The sequence below is a fragment of the Schistocerca nitens genome, chromosome 3 (genome assembly GCF_023898315.1).
Source record: "Schistocerca nitens isolate TAMUIC-IGC-003100 chromosome 3, iqSchNite1.1, whole genome shotgun sequence".
NCBI classification, from domain to species: domain Eukaryota; kingdom Metazoa; phylum Arthropoda; class Insecta; order Orthoptera; family Acrididae; genus Schistocerca; species Schistocerca nitens.
The window spans coordinates 872,327,133-872,345,755 of NC_064616.1; the positions used below are offsets into that span (position 1 = coordinate 872,327,133).

The 18,623-nt window shown below is 44.4% G+C and overlaps 1 protein-coding gene across 2 annotated transcripts in view; it reads left to right on the forward strand.

The window, feature by feature from the left end:
• Positions 1–18,623, forward strand: part of LOC126248909 (mucolipin-3-like) — a 200,585-nt gene that overhangs the window by 24,611 nt on the left and 157,351 nt on the right. The window contains exon 1 of one of the 2 annotated variants that reach the window (XM_049950386.1): positions 14,514–14,664. The exons of the other annotated variant lie outside the window; for it this stretch is intronic. Coding sequence (XP_049806343.1) covers positions 14,568–14,664 — 97 coding nt within the window. The 5' untranslated portion in view covers positions 14,514–14,567. Of the gene's footprint in view, positions 1–14,513; positions 14,665–18,623 lie in introns of those variants that run through there. 2 annotated transcript variants of the gene reach the window in all.

Consider the following 18,623-nt stretch of genomic DNA (forward strand, 5'->3'; position numbering starts at 1 on the left):
CGGTCGACTGCTTCTGCACATTTGGCGTCTTTATTTAGTTGAGGGAAGATCGATTGTGGTGTACTGGACAAACGTTTCACTGTTCTCTAGAAATGGGAAAGACCTTAGTTGACTTGTAAACAATACTGATCATCTCGAATCTGTTACATCACCGACTTCGGTATTCGAGAGTGCAAATATCAGTTTACTCTATTTGTTTCTAGTTACTCAGTGGTCTAGAGGACGCTCCACATAGCTGAAGTTTCGGATTTGTAGAGAAATAATTTCGAGTCTATATCTTGGGAATTATGTTGGTGAGCGATCGGGAGGCTACTGCTCTGTGCTTGATATCGAGAAGTCCGGCGATAATGAAATAATATTAACGTGAAAATAAGTGTGTTCTTGTAATCTACGAGTCTGGAGATGTGTGTAGAAAGGCAAGCAAGCCGACATGTCCGGACTAGAAACAGTAGAGCTTTTGTATTGACGAGGCAAGGAGCCTGTCTTTGCGCATCAGTTCTGAGAGTGACTTCGGTTCGCTAATGTAAAAGGGTTGATTTTACATGGTGGATGATATAAATTGCATATTTACTAGATCGAGACGGTACTCGGTGATATATTTCCGGGATGGAGATCGGTTTCACGGTCCAATATCCTTGTATGTATTTGATGATGTGTAGACAACTTTGCGAGGTTAATTGCCAGTGCAATTTGGTGATCAGCGTAAAATAGTTTATTACCGCTGAATGTAGTGTCTGTAGAACGACAGAAAAGGCTGACGGTGCTTCCCTATCGGTGTCAGAGTGTAGCAGCAATTGCAATATTTAATTGTAGTTATACTGGTAAATATCTTCCTGGCTTCGAGTATTCTTGTGAGTCTAGTACGTATTTTATGATCTGTAGACAACTTTGCAAGTTTAACTGTCGGTGCAAAATGATGATCAGTGTAAAATACACTCCTGGAAATGGAAAAAAGAACACATTGACACCGCTGTGTCAGACCCACCATACTTGCTCCGGACACTGCGAGAGGGCTGTACAAGCAATGATCACACGCACGGCACAGCGGACACACCAGGAACCGCGGTGTTGGCCGTCGAATGGCGCTAGCTGCGCAGCATTTGTGCACCGCCGCCGTCAGTGTCAGCCAGTTTGCCGTGGCATACGGAGCTCCATCGCAGTCTTTAACACTGGTAGCATGCCGCGACAGCGTGGACGTGAACCGTATGTGCAGTTGACGGACTTTGAGCGAGGGCGTATAGTGGGCATGCGGGAGGCCGGGTGGACGTACCGCCGAATTGCTCAACACGTGGGGCGTGAGGTCTCCACAGTACATCGATGTTGTCGCCAGTGGTCGGCGGAAGGTGCACGTGCCCGTCGACCTGGGACCGGACCGCAGCGACGCACGGATGCACGCCAAGACCGTAGGATCCTACGCAGTGCCGTAGGGGACCGCACCGCCACTTCCCAGCAAATTAGGGACACTGTTGCTCCTGGGGTATCGGCGAGGACCATTCGCAACCGTCTCCATGAAGCTGGGCTACGGTCCCGCACACCGTTAGGCCGTCTTCCGCTCACGCCCCAACATCGTGCAGCCCGCCTCCAGTGGTGTCGCGACAGGCGTGAATGGAGGGACGAATGGAGACGTGTCGTCTTCAGCGATGAGAGTCGCTTCTGCCTTGGTGCCAATGATGGTCGTATGCGTGTTTGGCGCCGTGCAGGTGAGCGCCACAATCAGGACTGCATACGACCGAGGCACACAGGGCCAACACCCGGCATCATGGTGTGGGGAGCGATCTCCTACACTGGCCGTACACCACTGGTGATCGTCGAGGGGACACTGAATAGTGCACGGTACATCCAAACCGTCATCGAACCCATCGTTCTACCATTCCTAGACCGGCAAGGGAACTTGCTGTTCCAACAGGACAATGCACGTCCGCATGTATCCCGTGCCACCCAACGTGCTCTAGAAGGTGTAAGTCAACTACCCTGGCCAGCAAGATCTCCGGATCTGTCCCCAATTGAGCATGTTTGGGACTGGATGAAGCGTCGTCTCACGCGGTCTGCACGTCCAGCACGAACGCTGGTCCAACTGAGGCGCCAGGTGGAAATGGCATGGCAAGCCGTTCCACAGGACTACATCCAGCATCTCTACGATCGTCTCCATGGGAGAATAGCAGCCTGCATTGCTGCGAAAGGTGGATATACACTGTACTAGTGCCGACATTGTGCATGCTCTGTTGCCTGTGTCTATGTGCCTGTGGTTCTGTCAGTGTGATCATGTGATGTATCTGACCCCAGGAATGTGTCAATAAAGTTTCCCCTTCCTGGGACAATGAATTCACGGTGTTCTTATTTCAATTTCCAGGAGTGTAGTTTATTACCGCTGAGTGTAGCGTCTGTAGAAAGAAAGAACAGTTTCGGGGCGTATAGATTGAGGGAACTGTCGGCGCAATTTAGCAATCTGTGCAAAATAACCATAGAAAGCCCCAGAAAGAAAAGGTGGATGGTGCTTTGATACCAGCGGCGTTTGTTATTCGACTTGTAAATTCGATAAGAGCGAATCAGAATGCTAGATTGATTGTGGTGGGATATAGGAGCGGTGAGATCATTTGCGTATGTTGAGATCAGGAAGGCTATCACGTTATGTCCGTGAGGAAGACAGGATTTGGCGATTTTTCGTAAACAGGTTCTGTTAGGGTAGGAATTTTCGCGCATACAAGCTGAGACAACAAGAAAGCGAGCGTTTATTATTTCTGGGGCACTATAAAATTACGAAGAGCTGGACTTTGTTTTTTTTTTTCACAAAGTCCTGTGACGTAAGAATAACATTGAGAACGTTTTAGATGTCGAGGTGTCAGTCACGCTGGGGGCGGGTACGCGTGGCTGACCGTGTGTGTCAACACGCTCTGTGCTATTTTGCCTTCAATGGTAAAGACAAATGGCGCTGGAGATGCCTCAAATATGAGACTGGCGTGAATATGCTTTGGAATGCTATGACGTCAGTATAATCGTGACTGTATAGGGGCATGCAACTTCTACCAGTGTTCGACGACGCCGGCTCGGGGACTGTTATGGAGCGTGCGGGACCCGAGCTGCGGCCGCCTCACTTCGCACGGCCCTAAATGGACGTCTGTGTGTACATTGACAGCTGACGGCTGCGTCGACTGCAAATGCGCGCGAACGAGATTCTAGCATTTGCGCTCTGTAAATATGTCATCGCTCCCGCCCGATCACTTCATCATAGGCGTCTAGGTGAACACGTATTTGGATAGGAATTTCTCAGAAATGAAGTATGAATGAGATGTGGCCGCTTGCGGTAACCGTGCAGGTGCCTGTGTGTGGTTTGACAGCTGACGGCCGCGCCATGTTGAGCATGTCTATGCGCTCTACTGGACAGGGGTTGTCGGAGGGTGCTTGCGGGCATTGATTGATTTATTTTGCAAGGAAGTGTGGAGGTTGTGCTAAGAGTTATTTGGACACTTTACGAGTACTGAGCGTGTCGAGACATACCTATGCTGAATTATTTAGGAGGAATATGAATGTCTCTAATTAAATTACACTGCTGGCCGCCGTAAATGCAACACCCTGAAGGAAGCATCCGAATCAAGTGAAATTTACACCATGAGTTTGCAGCGATGAGATATGCAACTGATTAGAATTTCAGCGCAGACGCACATCACGCGCGCCTGTGGCGCCACCTCATAGCGCCATTTAAGGCTTGGCGATTTCGACGAGTGTACGTTCGGCACGTGTGTTTACCCTGTGGTTGTTTCACAAGACGATCAGTTATGCCTCGTAGACAACAGCGAACATCTTTTGATCAAGTATCCGAGTTCGACAGAGGAAGGATAGTGGCTTACCGAGATCGTGGATTATCATACAGAGAAATCGCTAGTCGTGTTGGACGAAACCAAACAACTGTAATGCCGATATGTGACCGTTGAATGCAGGAGGGAACGACGGACCGACGTGGTCGATCGCATTCATCTCGGTGCACCACTGCACGTGCTGATAGGCAAATTGTGCGCATGGCAGTGACGGATCGCTCAGTGACATCACGAACCATAGCACAGCACATTGCGTCTGTAACGCATCATCCAGTGTCTGCGCGTACCATTCGACGCCGTTTACAGCAGAGTGGTCTGTCCGCAAGACGTCCATTGCTTCGTCTACCATTGACGCAGAACCACAGACGTCTCCGTCGCCAATGGTGTGATGACAGACGGATGTGGACGGCAGAATGGAATGACGTTGTCTTTACTGACGTGGCACGCTTCTGTCTGCAGCACCACGATGGTCGGATTCGAGTGTGGAGACACCGTGGAGAGAGGATGCTGGACAGCTGCATTATGCACCGCCACACTGGTCTTGCACCGGGTATTATGGTATGGGGCGGTATTGGATATTACTCTCGCACGCCTCTAGTACGCATTGCCGGTACTTTAAATAGCCGGCGCTACATATCCGAGGTGCTGGAGCCAGTTGTCCTTCCTTACCTTCAGGGCTCGGCCACAGCCATATTTCAACAGGATAATGCGCGACCACACGTGGCACGCATTGTCCAAAGGTTCTTCGTCAATAACCAGATTGAATTGCTTCCCTGGCCTGCTCGCTCCCCGGATCTTTCACCGATAGAAAACATGTGGTCCATGGTTGCTCAACGAGTGACCCAGATTACATCCCCAGCTGCCACACCAGATGATCTTTGGCAACGTGTGGAAGCTGCTTGGGCTGCTGTACCCCAGGAACACATCCAACGTCTCTTTGACTCAATGCCGAGACATGTGGCAGCGGTGATCTCCAACAATGGCGGCTACTCTGGCTACTGATTCTGGCAGGAACCACATGTCACAGACGTCTGTAAACGTAATCATTTGATACTTGGTCAACATGTTATCTACAAAATAAATTTTGTTGTACTACCTCTTGTCTTTCTTGTTGTTGCATTTACAGTGGCCAACAGTGTATTTGCGTAAATTAGGAGCTGTTTGCATGTCTGCAGACCGTGTATTGTGAGCGGAAGCATAAGATGGAGAGTGTTTTGCCTCAGTAAGATAAATATATTCGAACTCTAAATAAAATGTTCGAAAGTAAACAGAGTGAACTCCTTCCTTAATCCCCCCAGCAGCCTAGTACAGCCTGAGTAATTTTAGCATAATTCTCGCCCCTACAGACCACCATCTTGGATTCGGTCATAGGAGGGATGACAGTACCATCTGATGGCAGTAATGTGTACTATGTCAGTTGGACAGTAAACCTCATGGTGGAGACACCGCCTGCAAAATAAAGACTTGTGTTGAGATCTGTTTTCCCGTCATTTCGCCCAACCATAGTGGATGACGTAATGCACTGTGCACATTAGTACACGTTAGTACAGATTAGTGAACATTAGTGCACGTTAGTACAGGTTAGTGTCCGTTAGTGCACGTTAGCACACCAACATGGCTCGGTAAGAGGGCATGGTGCTGGTTGAGGATCATGGTGGAGACTAACTATTTGATTCCAAGTCCAGGTGGGTGTGGCATTGGTGAAAATTGATTCCAAGTTCTATGTTCTATGAAGTCAAATCACATGACTAATGCAGTAGCCAATAGGAGTGCAGCATTCTAGGGGTGGGGTGTGCTAGGTCATGAATGAACACCGCGATGATAGTGGGAAAACGTTCATCTTCTCGTTTGATACTTGAATACTGAAATTGTAAACTGACTTATTGAATATGATTAAAATTGGAATGGACTTAAGTACTTAGGTAATTGATAGGTTAGATGAGGGGGGTTAGGTTAGTGTTGTTTAACGTCCCGTCGACAACGAGGTCATTAGAGACGGAGCGCAAGCTCGGGTTAGGGAAGGATGGGGAAGGAAATCGGCCGTGCCCTTTCAAAGGAACCATCCCGGCATTTGCCTGAAACGATTTAGGGAAATCACGGAAAACCTAAATCAGGATGGCTGGAGACGGGATTGAACCGTCGTCCTCCCGAATGCGAGTCCACTGTGCTAACCACTGCGCCATCTCGCTCGGTAGGTTAGATGAGTGATGTGGGTGTTACTTTAGTTAGCATATTTACAGAAGACTATGTCCGGCGGGAGTATGTGGTGGCAGTGGACGGTGTGTAACGTAAGCGATCAGACGCCCGCAGGCCAGTGGCTCGGCGCGAGAGAGTGCAGAGAGTCTTGTGTCATCAACCGACGTCACGGTAGCATCCTCTGGTGGTCACGATATGAACTAAGTCAATTGGGTTCTGGAGCTCACGGTGAACACACTGTATACGGCCATCAAGAATATCGGTACTTGCGTCATCACCCGACGTCGCGGTGTCATCCTATGTTGGCACCGATATGAACTAAGCCAGTTGGGCTCTGGAGCTTGTGGTGGATACATCAGATGCAGGCATCTTGAATGGCAGTACTTGCATCATCACCCGACGTCAGGAGAGCGCCCTCTGGTGGCACCAATATGAACTAAACCAGTTGGAGTCCAGACCCAGTGGAGAACATCCGTGCTTGAAATTGGTTAAACAATAAAGACAAGTACTTTTTTCCGCCTTTTTCTTTGCTTAGTAGAGGTAACAGGGGTGCGATGCATTATCATGTTGGAATTTGAACTTCCCGCCATATTTCTGGGTGAGGGGCGGCGTAGCACTTTCCCGCCAAAATCAAACTTCCCGCAAACATCCGCCATCTTGATTGACATCACAGCAGCCATCTTGGATGACGTTATTGCTGCCATCTTAGATAACGGTACTTTGGGGTAGAACCGGCCTAGCCCCAATACTAATGTAACCCACAAGGGTCTTAAATTCGCTGCAAGCCGCATCGACGAATGAGCCCAAAAACGTTTCACTACACTGTCGCAGCTGGTCACCTACTTACGACCGCTCACAGTACCGCTCAGCACAGTCTGCAATCACTGACTGAGATAACAGCATTGTCTTCTGTTAGGCCATCTGTGTGATCAGTTTATAAGACAGAATTCTACATGAAAGTTTTTGTTAAATGTACTTTGAAAGAGAGATTTGTATTTTGTTTTATCAAGCGATACGTCAGTGTTTAGAGACATTTGTAAATACTCACGACATTCCTGTGGAAATGGATTGTACAGTGTTCAGGTAATTCTTCTTATCTATGTTATCATAAAGTGAACTAGTATTTTATATGTTATGATATCCACTCGGTCTCCTCCCAGAGTAAGGAACGCACTGGTTTCCTAACGAGCGTATTTTCATCGAGTACAACAGTTACTTTGAAATGGCAAGGCCGCTTTCCCTACCCACCCTTCCCCGATCCGACCTTACGCCCTCGTCATCGACGGGATGTTAAACACTAATCTTGCTTCCCCTTTTTCCCTCCCACGTATTCCTCAGGAAACGATAGCAACGAGAAAATCAGAGCAATTTGATGTCATATGGAACTTTGCAACAGTCGTTCTTTCCACACGCCATTCATGAGTAGAATTCGAAAGGCTGGGGGGGGGGGGGAGGGAGCAAGGTTTGTGGTACCATAAATACTCAATGCCACACATCGTAACGTGATCTGCGGAGTATGGATGTAGATGTAGTTGATCAAATTCGCCAACAATCCCTGACCGATAAACAATATTCGAAAATTGGTCAAACGTAGGTTTTTTAAGTGTCCTCATCTGTGTATGAATTACGTTTCCTTAGGATTCTTCTAATAAATGTCAGTATGGCATCTGCCTTACTCATGGCTGGAACTTAGTTCCCTCTGAAGAGACAGACCCTGTTACTTAACGGTTTTGGCTGATTTCAGTGATGGATAATCAATCATGTTGTCAAAAGATGCCGGAGATTTTCGCCTATTTACGCACATTACAACATGCATATTTGTGCTGAGGGGCCGGCTGCTGTAGCCGAGCGGTTCTAGGCGCTTCAGTCCGGAACCGTGCTGCTGCTGTGGTCGCAGGTTCGAATCCTGCCTTGGGCATGTGCGTGTGTGATGTCCTTAGGTTAATTAGGTTTAAATAGTTCTAAGTCTAGGGGACTGATGACCTCAGATGTTAAGTCCCATAGTGGTTAGAGCCATTTGAACCATTTGTGCTGAGGGTCAGCTGCTTCTCCTTATACCAAGCGCTGACTTCGTTCAAATATTCCTGCATATGCCATCAGTTTTATAACAATCTGAACACTATGTATACCACAACGTCGTCTACAAGTATCCCCAAATATTTAAAAGCATTGTTTTTCTTTATTTCTTTATTATAATTTCATTCCCCTTTGGAGACAGACTGGCAGCTGCTGTCTGTGCTGTATAAAATTTATTTGCAACACATTGCTATATATCTGACAAAAAAAGTGGAGCACTCAGAAAGGGAGGAGGAAACGAAATGGAAGTTAACGGTTTGAGAGGGTATGTGATGTTACGTCAGTGATTACGATATGGAGTCAGATTTATAAATAACTTGGCAATATGAGTACACATATCAGTATGATGTTGCACCCACTCTGGACTGGAAGCATTTACTGATTCGGTTGGGAAGGATGTCATTAAGCCATTGTATCCTCTCCTGAGCGAGCTGGTCCAGAATTGTTGTAACAGGCCATTGATATCCTGGATGCTGGTTCTGGGAGAGAATTGACATCTGAGCTAGCTCCACACATGTTCTATTGGGAACAGGTATGAGGATCTTGCTGGCCACATGAGTAGCTTACCATCATACTGAAAGTTCATAGAGACACATGTCATGTGTGGACAAGGACTGTCCAGTTGAAATTACCTCTATACTGATGCCACAGGGTCCCGGGTTCGATTCCCAGCAGGGTCAGGGAATTTCACCTGCCTCAAGATGATTGGTTCTTTCTGTTGTCCTTATCATTTCATCATCATTCCTGAAAGTGGCGAGATGGGACTGAGTAAAGGTTGGGAATTTGTACAGGCGCTGAAAATCGCGCAGTTGCGCGCTCCACAATCCAAACATCATCATCATCTATACTGATGCACGAGATGTAACACATGAGGACACAGGATATCTGTGACATACTGTTGTGCTGGCAGAGTTTCCACAGTCACTACTAGCTGTGACCTGAAGTCATACCTGATATTTGCCACACACCATGATGCTAAGAGTAACACTACTGTGCCTCTCCAAAACATTGCAAGAATGGGATATCTTATCAGGCCGCCACCACACTCACTGGTGATAGTCATCCAGTGTAGTTCAGGAGTGCAATTCATTCTGAACACAGTGTGATGCCATTCATCAGCAGTCCATGCTTCCCAGTTAAAACACCTAATGTGTTGGTAGTTCAGGTGGCCAACAAACGCAATCAAACATCTATAAAAATGTAACATATTTATAATTTTATTTACAATGTATACAACTAATAAGTGTATGTATGCTGTGCAGTAGGGTCCTTCTGTGGTGTTGACTTATATTACATCAGAGTAATGTACTTGACAAAAACAAATAGTCGTGAATGTTGATACAATTTTATAAGTCACTGACAGTAGTAATGCTTAGTAGCGTTGTGCAATGTTGATGTAATTTTCTTCACAGCTGTCTTCCATCCCAAGGTTCATAAGTCTGTCGATTCACTGAGTCTGTGGCAAATCTCTGTGTGTGGGTGCTTAAAAAGACGCCCCAGTCAGCCAGAGTCGCAGGCAGTGAGGTCATGTGAATTTAGTGTCCTTTAGTGATGTGTATGCATGCTGCCCCTCATTGGAGACAGCAAGTGATGAAAAAGCGAGCCCGTCCAGCTGTGTTGGTGGGAGACTTACATGTGCCGTCTCCCACGAAGCTGTGAGTGGCGCATGGCACGCCAGCTGCGGTCGATGAAGCTGTAGTTATACTACTACACCACACCAAATCCAGCCCTTTGTGGTGTAGTGTAAATGGCAAATAACGCATGGGTCGGTAATTCTCTAGTCCAGATACTACATAACAGCTCTGAGCAATAGTGTGGAAGACACAGAATCTTGCAGGGAGTCCATCACTTTTCTCCAATGGCAGGTGCAGATGTAAAGGGGTTAAGATTGTTTGGTGTAGAATACGGTGATCCGCCCGTGTGGTGATCAGACTGGGTCAGCTGTAACTTTACAATGAGTATGCCTGCCTTCATGTTCCTATGCAGTCCAACATTAGGCCCCTGTCACATCTGAATGCTCAACAAACCTGGATATAGCACAATTCAACCAGCCAGCCAAATGGAGACCCACAATGATGCCCATTACAAACTCTGTTAATTGCTGATAACCCTGTCTCACAAGAGTACACCGTATCTTCGTGTCTTTTACTGTGATCACTCAATACCTGACGCTATTTACACGCCTCATACACTAACAAGTCATGGGATATCTCGTAATATCGTGTCGGACCTTCTTTTGCGTGGTGTAATAATGCGGGAGTGTTGCCAGTGCTGGAATTTTTGCACAAACTGACCTCTCTATTATGTCCCATGTCAGGCAATCCAGGTGGCAAAATCGCTTGCTCGATGGCCCAACGACAGGGTGCATTGTCATACATAAAAATTCCATCGTTGTTTGGGAACATGAAATCCATGAATAGCTGCAAATGGACTCCATGTAACTGAACATGACCATTTCCAGTCAATAATAGGTTCAGTTCGACCGAAGGACACAGTCCATTCTATATAAATACCGCCCACACCATTATGGAATCATCACCAGCTTGCAACGTGCCTTGTTGATAACTTGGGTCCACGGTTTCGTAGGGTCTATGCGACAATCGAAACCTACCATCATCTCTTACCAATTGAAACTGTTTTAGTTTTTATGGTATCCATTAACGCCAAATTTTGCCACACTCTATTAACAGATACATTCGTTGTACATCCCACATGGATTTCTGCGATTTTTCAGTGCAGTGTTGTTTGTCTGTTATCACTGGCAACTCTACGCTAACGCCGCTGCCTTCGGTCGTCAAGTAAAGGCCGGTGACCACTACGTTGTCTGTAACTAGAGGTAATGCCTGAAATTTGGTATTCTTGGTGCTTTCTTGACGGTGTGAATCTCAGAACATTGAATTCCTTAACGATTTCCGAAATGGAATGTCTCTCCAACTACCATTCCGTTTACAAAGTCTGTTGATTCCCGTTAAGCGGCCATAAGCATGTCGGACACCTTTTCACTTGAATCAAATGACAGCTCTGCCTAGTGTTGCTGCCTCTGGATTACAGGGTCCCAGGTTCGATTCCCAGCTGGGTTGGGGATTTTCTCTGCCCGGGGACTGGGTGTTTGTGTTGTTCTCATCATTTCACCATCATCATCATTCGCGACAGTGGCTCGATTGGACTGTGCAAAAAATTGGACTCTGAAAAAATTGGGACTTAATACGGGCACCAAACATCATCATCACAGCTCTGCCAGTAGACTGCCCTTTTATACATTGTATACGCGATATTACCGCCGTCTGTATATGTGCATATGTCTATCCCATGACTTCTGTCGCCTCAGTGCATACCCTACCAGCTCTATTAACAACACTAAACACAAACAAGACTAATGCATTCTGATGGCTGTTCAACCTGTCATGGAGAATTGTAACTCTAATCATTTACATACCTGCCAATGATGTGTTCATGTATGAAGTTAAATTGAGATTCAACAATGTCTTCTGAGTACTTAACTTCTTTTGTCAGACAGTAAGTATTGAGAAAGTCGCAAAATTTGTTAGTTCAAAAAACTGGCTGTTATGTGATTTAGTACTTTAACTCACGTCCTGTTCATTAATTTTACAATTTTCAAGTGCTTTAAATGGGGATATATGTTGTCAGAAGATGGTGATACTTGCGCTATTGCTGGTGGAGATGATGGTGCTGTGATACTTCATTCCTGGTGTTGCTGATGCTGTTAGTGACCTGATGCTGATATAGCTTGAAGATGGCTGTAATTACAACGATGGGACAACAGCAGGTGTACAGACAGCTCACAAGGGATTAAGATCTCGAGGGTTATAAGCGGCAAGATACATGGTGTAGAGAGAGGATGGGAGAGGAAGAAAAACATCCAGAGAAAACAGGGATTTGAGGGTATTGAAGCTAATGATATAGGCAGAGTAGTGACCAGATAAAAATGGGACATGAGTCTAAGGTATTTCTATGTGTTTGAATTAGAGGTGAGCTTTATTAATAGAGCCAGTTTACCTTATCCATTGTTTCTTTCTTATAAATGAGAATACTGTGGGAGTGACATAATCGAATAATGGATAGGTGATATTGCTAATGTGTTTGGATGTTGATTTGTTGGTTGTGTATAATAAAATGAAACTTATCATTTCGATAATTTTTGTATGTCTTTTATATGTAGGTGGTAGTGTTCTTACAATGTGACAAACAACTGTATTTTTTATCCTCCTGCAGAACTAACTGTAGAGTCTTGTACCATAGGAAAAAAGGGAGAGGATGTTGTATGGTGGCCGTTGAGCTCTTTCTACAGTACAACTGCACAAAACATTAACAGGGTTGTTTAATTACATAAACATGAAGCTACTTATCTTTAAGAGAGTCCAAGCTCTTCTGTGATAGTCCTCTTGCAGACTGGATCGGTATTCTAGCCATAACAAACTGTAGTATCACTATGGGTAAAGTACAAGTGCTGCTATGTACACTAATCTGGTAGCAATGTACTGATAGAAGCCAACTAGAATAGTGACTGAGCTAGTGACTAAGCAAGTGTCTAAGAGACTGAGACTGAGCTACTGACTGAGACTGAGCCCTCTGTTTTTTTTTTTTCTTTATTGTAATTTCATTCCCCTGTCCCACAAGGGCACAAACTTTCAAATCACGCAGTGATCACCATTCAAAGATAAGGGAAATTAGAGCTCATACTGAGGCGTTCAGACAGTCGTTTCTCCTTCGCACGATCCGCGAATGGAACAGAGAGGGGGGGGGGGAATATGACATATGACTTTGGCGCGAATTGTGCCCTCCGCCACACACCGCTTGGTGGCTAGGGGAGTTTATATGTAGATGTAGAAGGGCAGGGGATGGCTAGCAGTGGCACAGTCCACCGCTTTTCAGATAAAGGTCTGTACAAAAAAAAATACAGAAAGGTGAACTGTTATATAAAAGGGGGATAAAAAGGGGGACATAAAACACTGTAAATGGAGATGATGGGAGGTAAAATACACACTAATATGGGGACATTCACTGGGGGCAGTTAAAAGTCGACATAAAGTTAAAAGAACACAGCTGGCAATTTGAAGAACACTTAAAAAACACTGGAGGCAAAAACAAGTTAAAAGTCGGCCACAGTAAACAAGCACACGAACGATCATGGACTATATACAGGTCGAGCACACGATTAAAACCACATCACTAAATGACACTGTATAACGGCACCAAACACAACACTAATGCAGCACACTTGATAATGAATAAAAAAAATGTGAGGATTTGCAGGGGGGAGGGGGGGGCTCAAGGAAGAAGGGAAAAGGAGGAGGGGAGAGAAATGGGGATAGGATGGGGGACAAGGCCAGGCTACAGGTGGTAGGAAGGGTAGATGTCACAGTGAAGTTCAACATCTGGGAGGGGGAGGTGCTGGAAATTTCCCTGATGAAGGGGGTGGAGGATGTGGAGGTGGAGAGAGGGAGGGATACAGCGATAAGCCCTCCGGTCCGCTGCGGCGATCTAAATACTTACGGTCGAGAGGGCGTTGCCAGCATGTTGCTTGCGAGTCTGTCTTTGGCTTCTCTCCTGATAGGCGCACATGATCCAGCACCTACTATCGATCTTCTTGCTGCATCTTTGCCGACCGGTGTGCTGGCAACAGCTTACACCACCACACTAACTTTTTCACTTAAAAATTATTTAATGAAAACTGTTCCATCAAATTGTCATTTACATACAGTGTGGGTGTCAGCTCTGTTAAGTTATTGTAAACTCTAAATAATTTTTCGCTTTCACATACCTGATCTCACTTGCGGAGTGACGCTCAGCGAAGAAAATATCCAAGTCGTCATGGAACATTTGCAATTTGCCACGACACCAAAGCACAATGGTAAAATTAAGATTAAAAAGAGAAAGAAGTACAACCTCCACTAGTAAAACATGCATGAGGGCGGTGTAAATGGGTTAACTTCAGATGGCAGCTTATGACGAAACAGTCATAGCTTATTTCCCGAGAAACCCTGACTTGAGGTGACGGTCCGTTGACGGCTTGTGTGAATGCCGCCATTTGAAACCCATTGTGAAATGTTTTGACGCGACGTGAAGTGACGTGACTGCCTGTATGAACTGATCTTAAAGTGAATGTGCTAAATAAAAACTCATTTTTCCAGTTTTGTCGTAAACTAAAAGAGCTTTAAACAGTTACGTTTTTTGTTTCATATGTGCGAATATTTAGCTAATTTTTTAATCGGTTGCCTCTACCCATGACGTCCTACAGTTCTTGCGCACGGCTGACTTTGCTATAGTCGATCTTAATTCTGAACTATTTGCTGTATATCAACCTTGATTGTTTTTTCCCCGTATAGTCTGTTTCAGCCTTCGACCATAGATTTATGGTCGAAGGTTTCAGCTGATAATGATCATATCTTCGCAAATGTGGATCTTTGACCCAGAACCGCAATTGTCAAATGTAGTGTTGATACTACAAATGCAGTGGTAAGAATGCTGTCCGCTGAAGTGACAGCGAGTGAATGTTCACATCGCAATGAAGGGAACTGTGTGCGTAGTGAAAGCCCTACTGTGGAGGTTAACAGGATACGTAAGTGATTACTGTAAAAAATTAGAGTAATTAGCCTTTCTAGAATATGAGTGGTGCACGAGAGAACTTTATTTTCTATCGGTTGATTGTTGATACTTGTTCTTAATCTCATTGTACGTTACTTTGTTGCCACTACATTTAGAAATGAAATACTATAAGTGTCATTCGTCTCATCACATGTGAATATGTGTTACATGACCCTCAACTTCGTGAAGTTTCAATAGGACTTCTGTGTCTCATGTGTAGTTTGTAGAGGAATTTCCAGCCTCAGAAAACAAACCTATGGAACTCAGAACCGTTTACATAATATTTTCGTAATACCGTAAATAGCAGACATGTCTCACCTGACGTAAACATCGACGAATCGTATTTGTTTGCTATTGTGTATAGGCTAACCAAGTGATAAGTAATATCTCGAATTCTTCAGTATTTAAAGTGAAGTACTGGGGAATTAACGTTCTCCGATTATATCCCCCACCGTTTCCCCCTTTCCTACCCCTCTCACACACACACAAAAATAAGTCACATGACATTCACTGTATTTACCTTCCAACCTAATCTAGACCTCCTGCTACCCTACAGATCAGTCTGTTAGTAAAACTTTCACTCCGAAAAAAATATGTAGGGAAAATAAATAGGGCAAGTGTTTTGCTTTCTCAGTTTGTGTCCGCATTTCACATTCTACAACATTCCTTCATGGCTTAAAACAGACATCCAATATTGGTAGATTGAATCAACCTCCTGAGATATGAAACACTGTGCATAGTGAGCTTGCTTTTGGATTAACTGAAGTTCCAGTACCACTTTGCAAAATAACTATCAAACAGTCACATTTCGACCTAACCTAGACCTTGAGCTATGCTCCAGATCAGTATCTAACAACTGGATTGTTGTATCGATGTTGATTGTTTTTGCCAACTCACAATCAGATTGTCACCTTTCAGCATAACCTGTACCTTGGGGTCTGTTACCAGTCAGTCACTGCAACCTCCATTCCATGAACTTATCTAAAGCCAGAAGAAATGTTGTCATTGTTTAGCTCTCTTTCTCTTTGTGTATGTATGACATCACAAGCATAGGCCTATCAGTATTACATTATGGGATGAAGCCAACATTTGGTAGCGATAACTTAGTATTGAGTGTACTTTCTTTGGAGTCAGAGCTCCTGTAATTGACCAGGAATTGCCGTACATACCTTTTAACTTGAAAACAGCACAGTGAAATAAATCATGGCATTTAACAATGGTACAATTCTATACTTTCATTTTTCATTATTAAGGTTGCGAGTAAATTAGCATATGAAACTAGTTGCCTGAAATTTTGACATCTCCAACCTCAGGAGGAGGGAACAGAACAGTTGAGAAAAAGTTTGCGTGCTATGTACTTTGTTGAATTACTTCGCAACAGTATGTTAAATGCAAAGAAACCGTGTCACACAAATTATTGTGTTTGTAGTCTTGTTTAGTTTTAAGATGACGTTATAGCATAAATGAAAACTTTAAAGTTAAGTTTGAATACTGCAAATGGGACACCATTTTAGTCACTAATATAGAGTAAAACATCCTGGATTTGTATTTGTATTAACTTTCCTTGGATTGCTTCAAATGACTAACAAGTTGATTTGGGTCGACAGAAGCGTCCGATCCCACGCGTCGGCTTTGACCCGTGACGTAAGGGTGTTGTCGTGTGTGGCGTGTATTTTTTCGGTGGTACATGACAGTCCAAATTACCTTACACCTGTGCATAGCAGTGTGATCAATGAATCAAGGCTTAATGCAATTACAAGCAGGTTTTAGGGCTAGTGAACAGCAAGACTTATGGTATATTCTTTGAAGTGTGAAATCATATGTTACATAGCTAGCCTTCAGGATCTTTCTGTTGATATGTTGCAGTTGTACATCTTGGTTGTGTATTTTATTTATAACATGTGGTTTAATGCTTGTGAGTAGTAGCTCTGATTATGTTCTTCACTAGACTTCTATAGATCTAGTGGAGATAGTGATCCATTGAGAGGAGCAATGTTTTGTTTTATATTGTGTTGTATACTACATCTGTATAGGTTTTTTTATGATGATGCAGTAACACTGGACGGCAATACTGAAAATTCAGATTCTGCTTTGAGCTGTGACACCGTGAAGGTGGCGGATCCTGCTGTTTCCATCTATGTGGTAACCATAACGTCACTAAATACACTTGCAAACTGTAGTGGACTGACAAGGCAGCCAGTCCACAGAGACGGGTAGCCGAAAGGGCACACGTACACACACACCGACTGGCGCGAAGTCTGGAACAGGATACGTGATGAATGTGATAAAGAAAAGAACGTAGCTACTAGAACACTTAACTTTTATATCGTCCTTTGGTATACAGCATTCTTGATGATACAAGTGAGACTCTTTAGATTCATGAAGTAACTAATGGCGCCTTGCTAGGTCGTAGCCATGGACTTAGCTGAAGGCTATTCTAACTGTCTCTCGGCAAATGAGAGAAAGGCTTCGTCAGTGTAGTCGCTAGCAACGTCGTCGTACAACTGGGGCGAGTGCTAGTCAGTCTCTCGAGACCTGCCTTGTGGTGGCGCTCGGTCTGCGATCCTGACAGTGGCGACACGCGGGTCCGACATGTACTAATGGACCGCGGCCGATTTAAGCTACCACCTAGCAAGTGTGGTGTCTGGCGGTGACACCACACAAACAAAGCTGTAAATGCTATGAAATATTTCACTCTAGTGATAAAATGAAACTAACAGGACAACCATGGCAACTAGGAGGTTTATGGTGGGGACATGCTAAATGTACAACAATAAGAATAACATCACAATTCCAAAACAAACAAAACAGTGAAATCCTCAAAAGTAAACTGAATAAAAAAGACATCTGGAATCAATTATGTCATTTGACCTATATAGCTCAAACAGAACTCTCTCTCTCTCTCTCTCTCTCTCTCTCTCTCTCTCTCTCTCTCTCTCTCTCAGGCCAGTGCTTCACTACACTCACAAACAGTTTAGAAACATAAATGTCCCACACTAGTATGTGCCATTTCTTGCTCCAATGTGACATCTATACAGTCCATTTCAAATGTGCTGCACTTAATGTCACACAAGTTATGTCACAGGTCAAAGCAGATGAGTGGAATTGGACCATTCAGCTACATGCACCAAACTGGAGTGTAGACTGAGGTCTAGGATGGAAGGTGACAAATTGACTGTGAGTTGGCAAAGCCAAAGAATGTGTCTTGACAGTCTTATTTATGTAAGTTGTGCATTCCAGCATTCCAAAGCTGCACTCAAGTGTTTGATGAAATCCCCTATTTCTCGATTGTGGCCTGATATTTTCAAGTTCATACTATGTTTGAGAATGTTAATAACAATAATAGTCCCAAAAAATCTATTCTTGTGGAGGACCTGTTAGTTTGTCAGTTTCTCAGTTTCTGTTTTCTAATGTTTTCATCTTGATGATGTCTTGAGTATTGTATCTTCCATGTTAATAACATCATTGGTCCGTCAGTGAGGTATCACATTACTAACAAATCCCAAAACCAGAAACACCTAATGAAGAATCACATTCTTTCCAAATCACCACTGCATTGTAAACAGGTGGTATTGTGTCTGAAGCTTCAAAACTTTACTTCTCCAAGCCTATGATTTTTCTAATACACAATTGGTGTCCTAACATTATCTACTTTGCCTCCATGGAGATACCTTTTAATATTAAGATTTCTCACTAAAATATTTATCTTGTGGGAAATAAAGCTCCTTCATACATCAGATAGGATGAGGCTCACCAGACAACAAGATTGATACCAGGGCATTCATCCTCGCTTTTGAGGGGGAGTCACTTCCAGAGAAAGTCAAAATCATGATTGACTCCATGTCTCTTAACTGGAAGCCCACTGTACACATCGCTCAATGTCCTACATGTCCTCAGTGGTACTGCCTGGGGTGCTGATCGAACCGCCCTCCT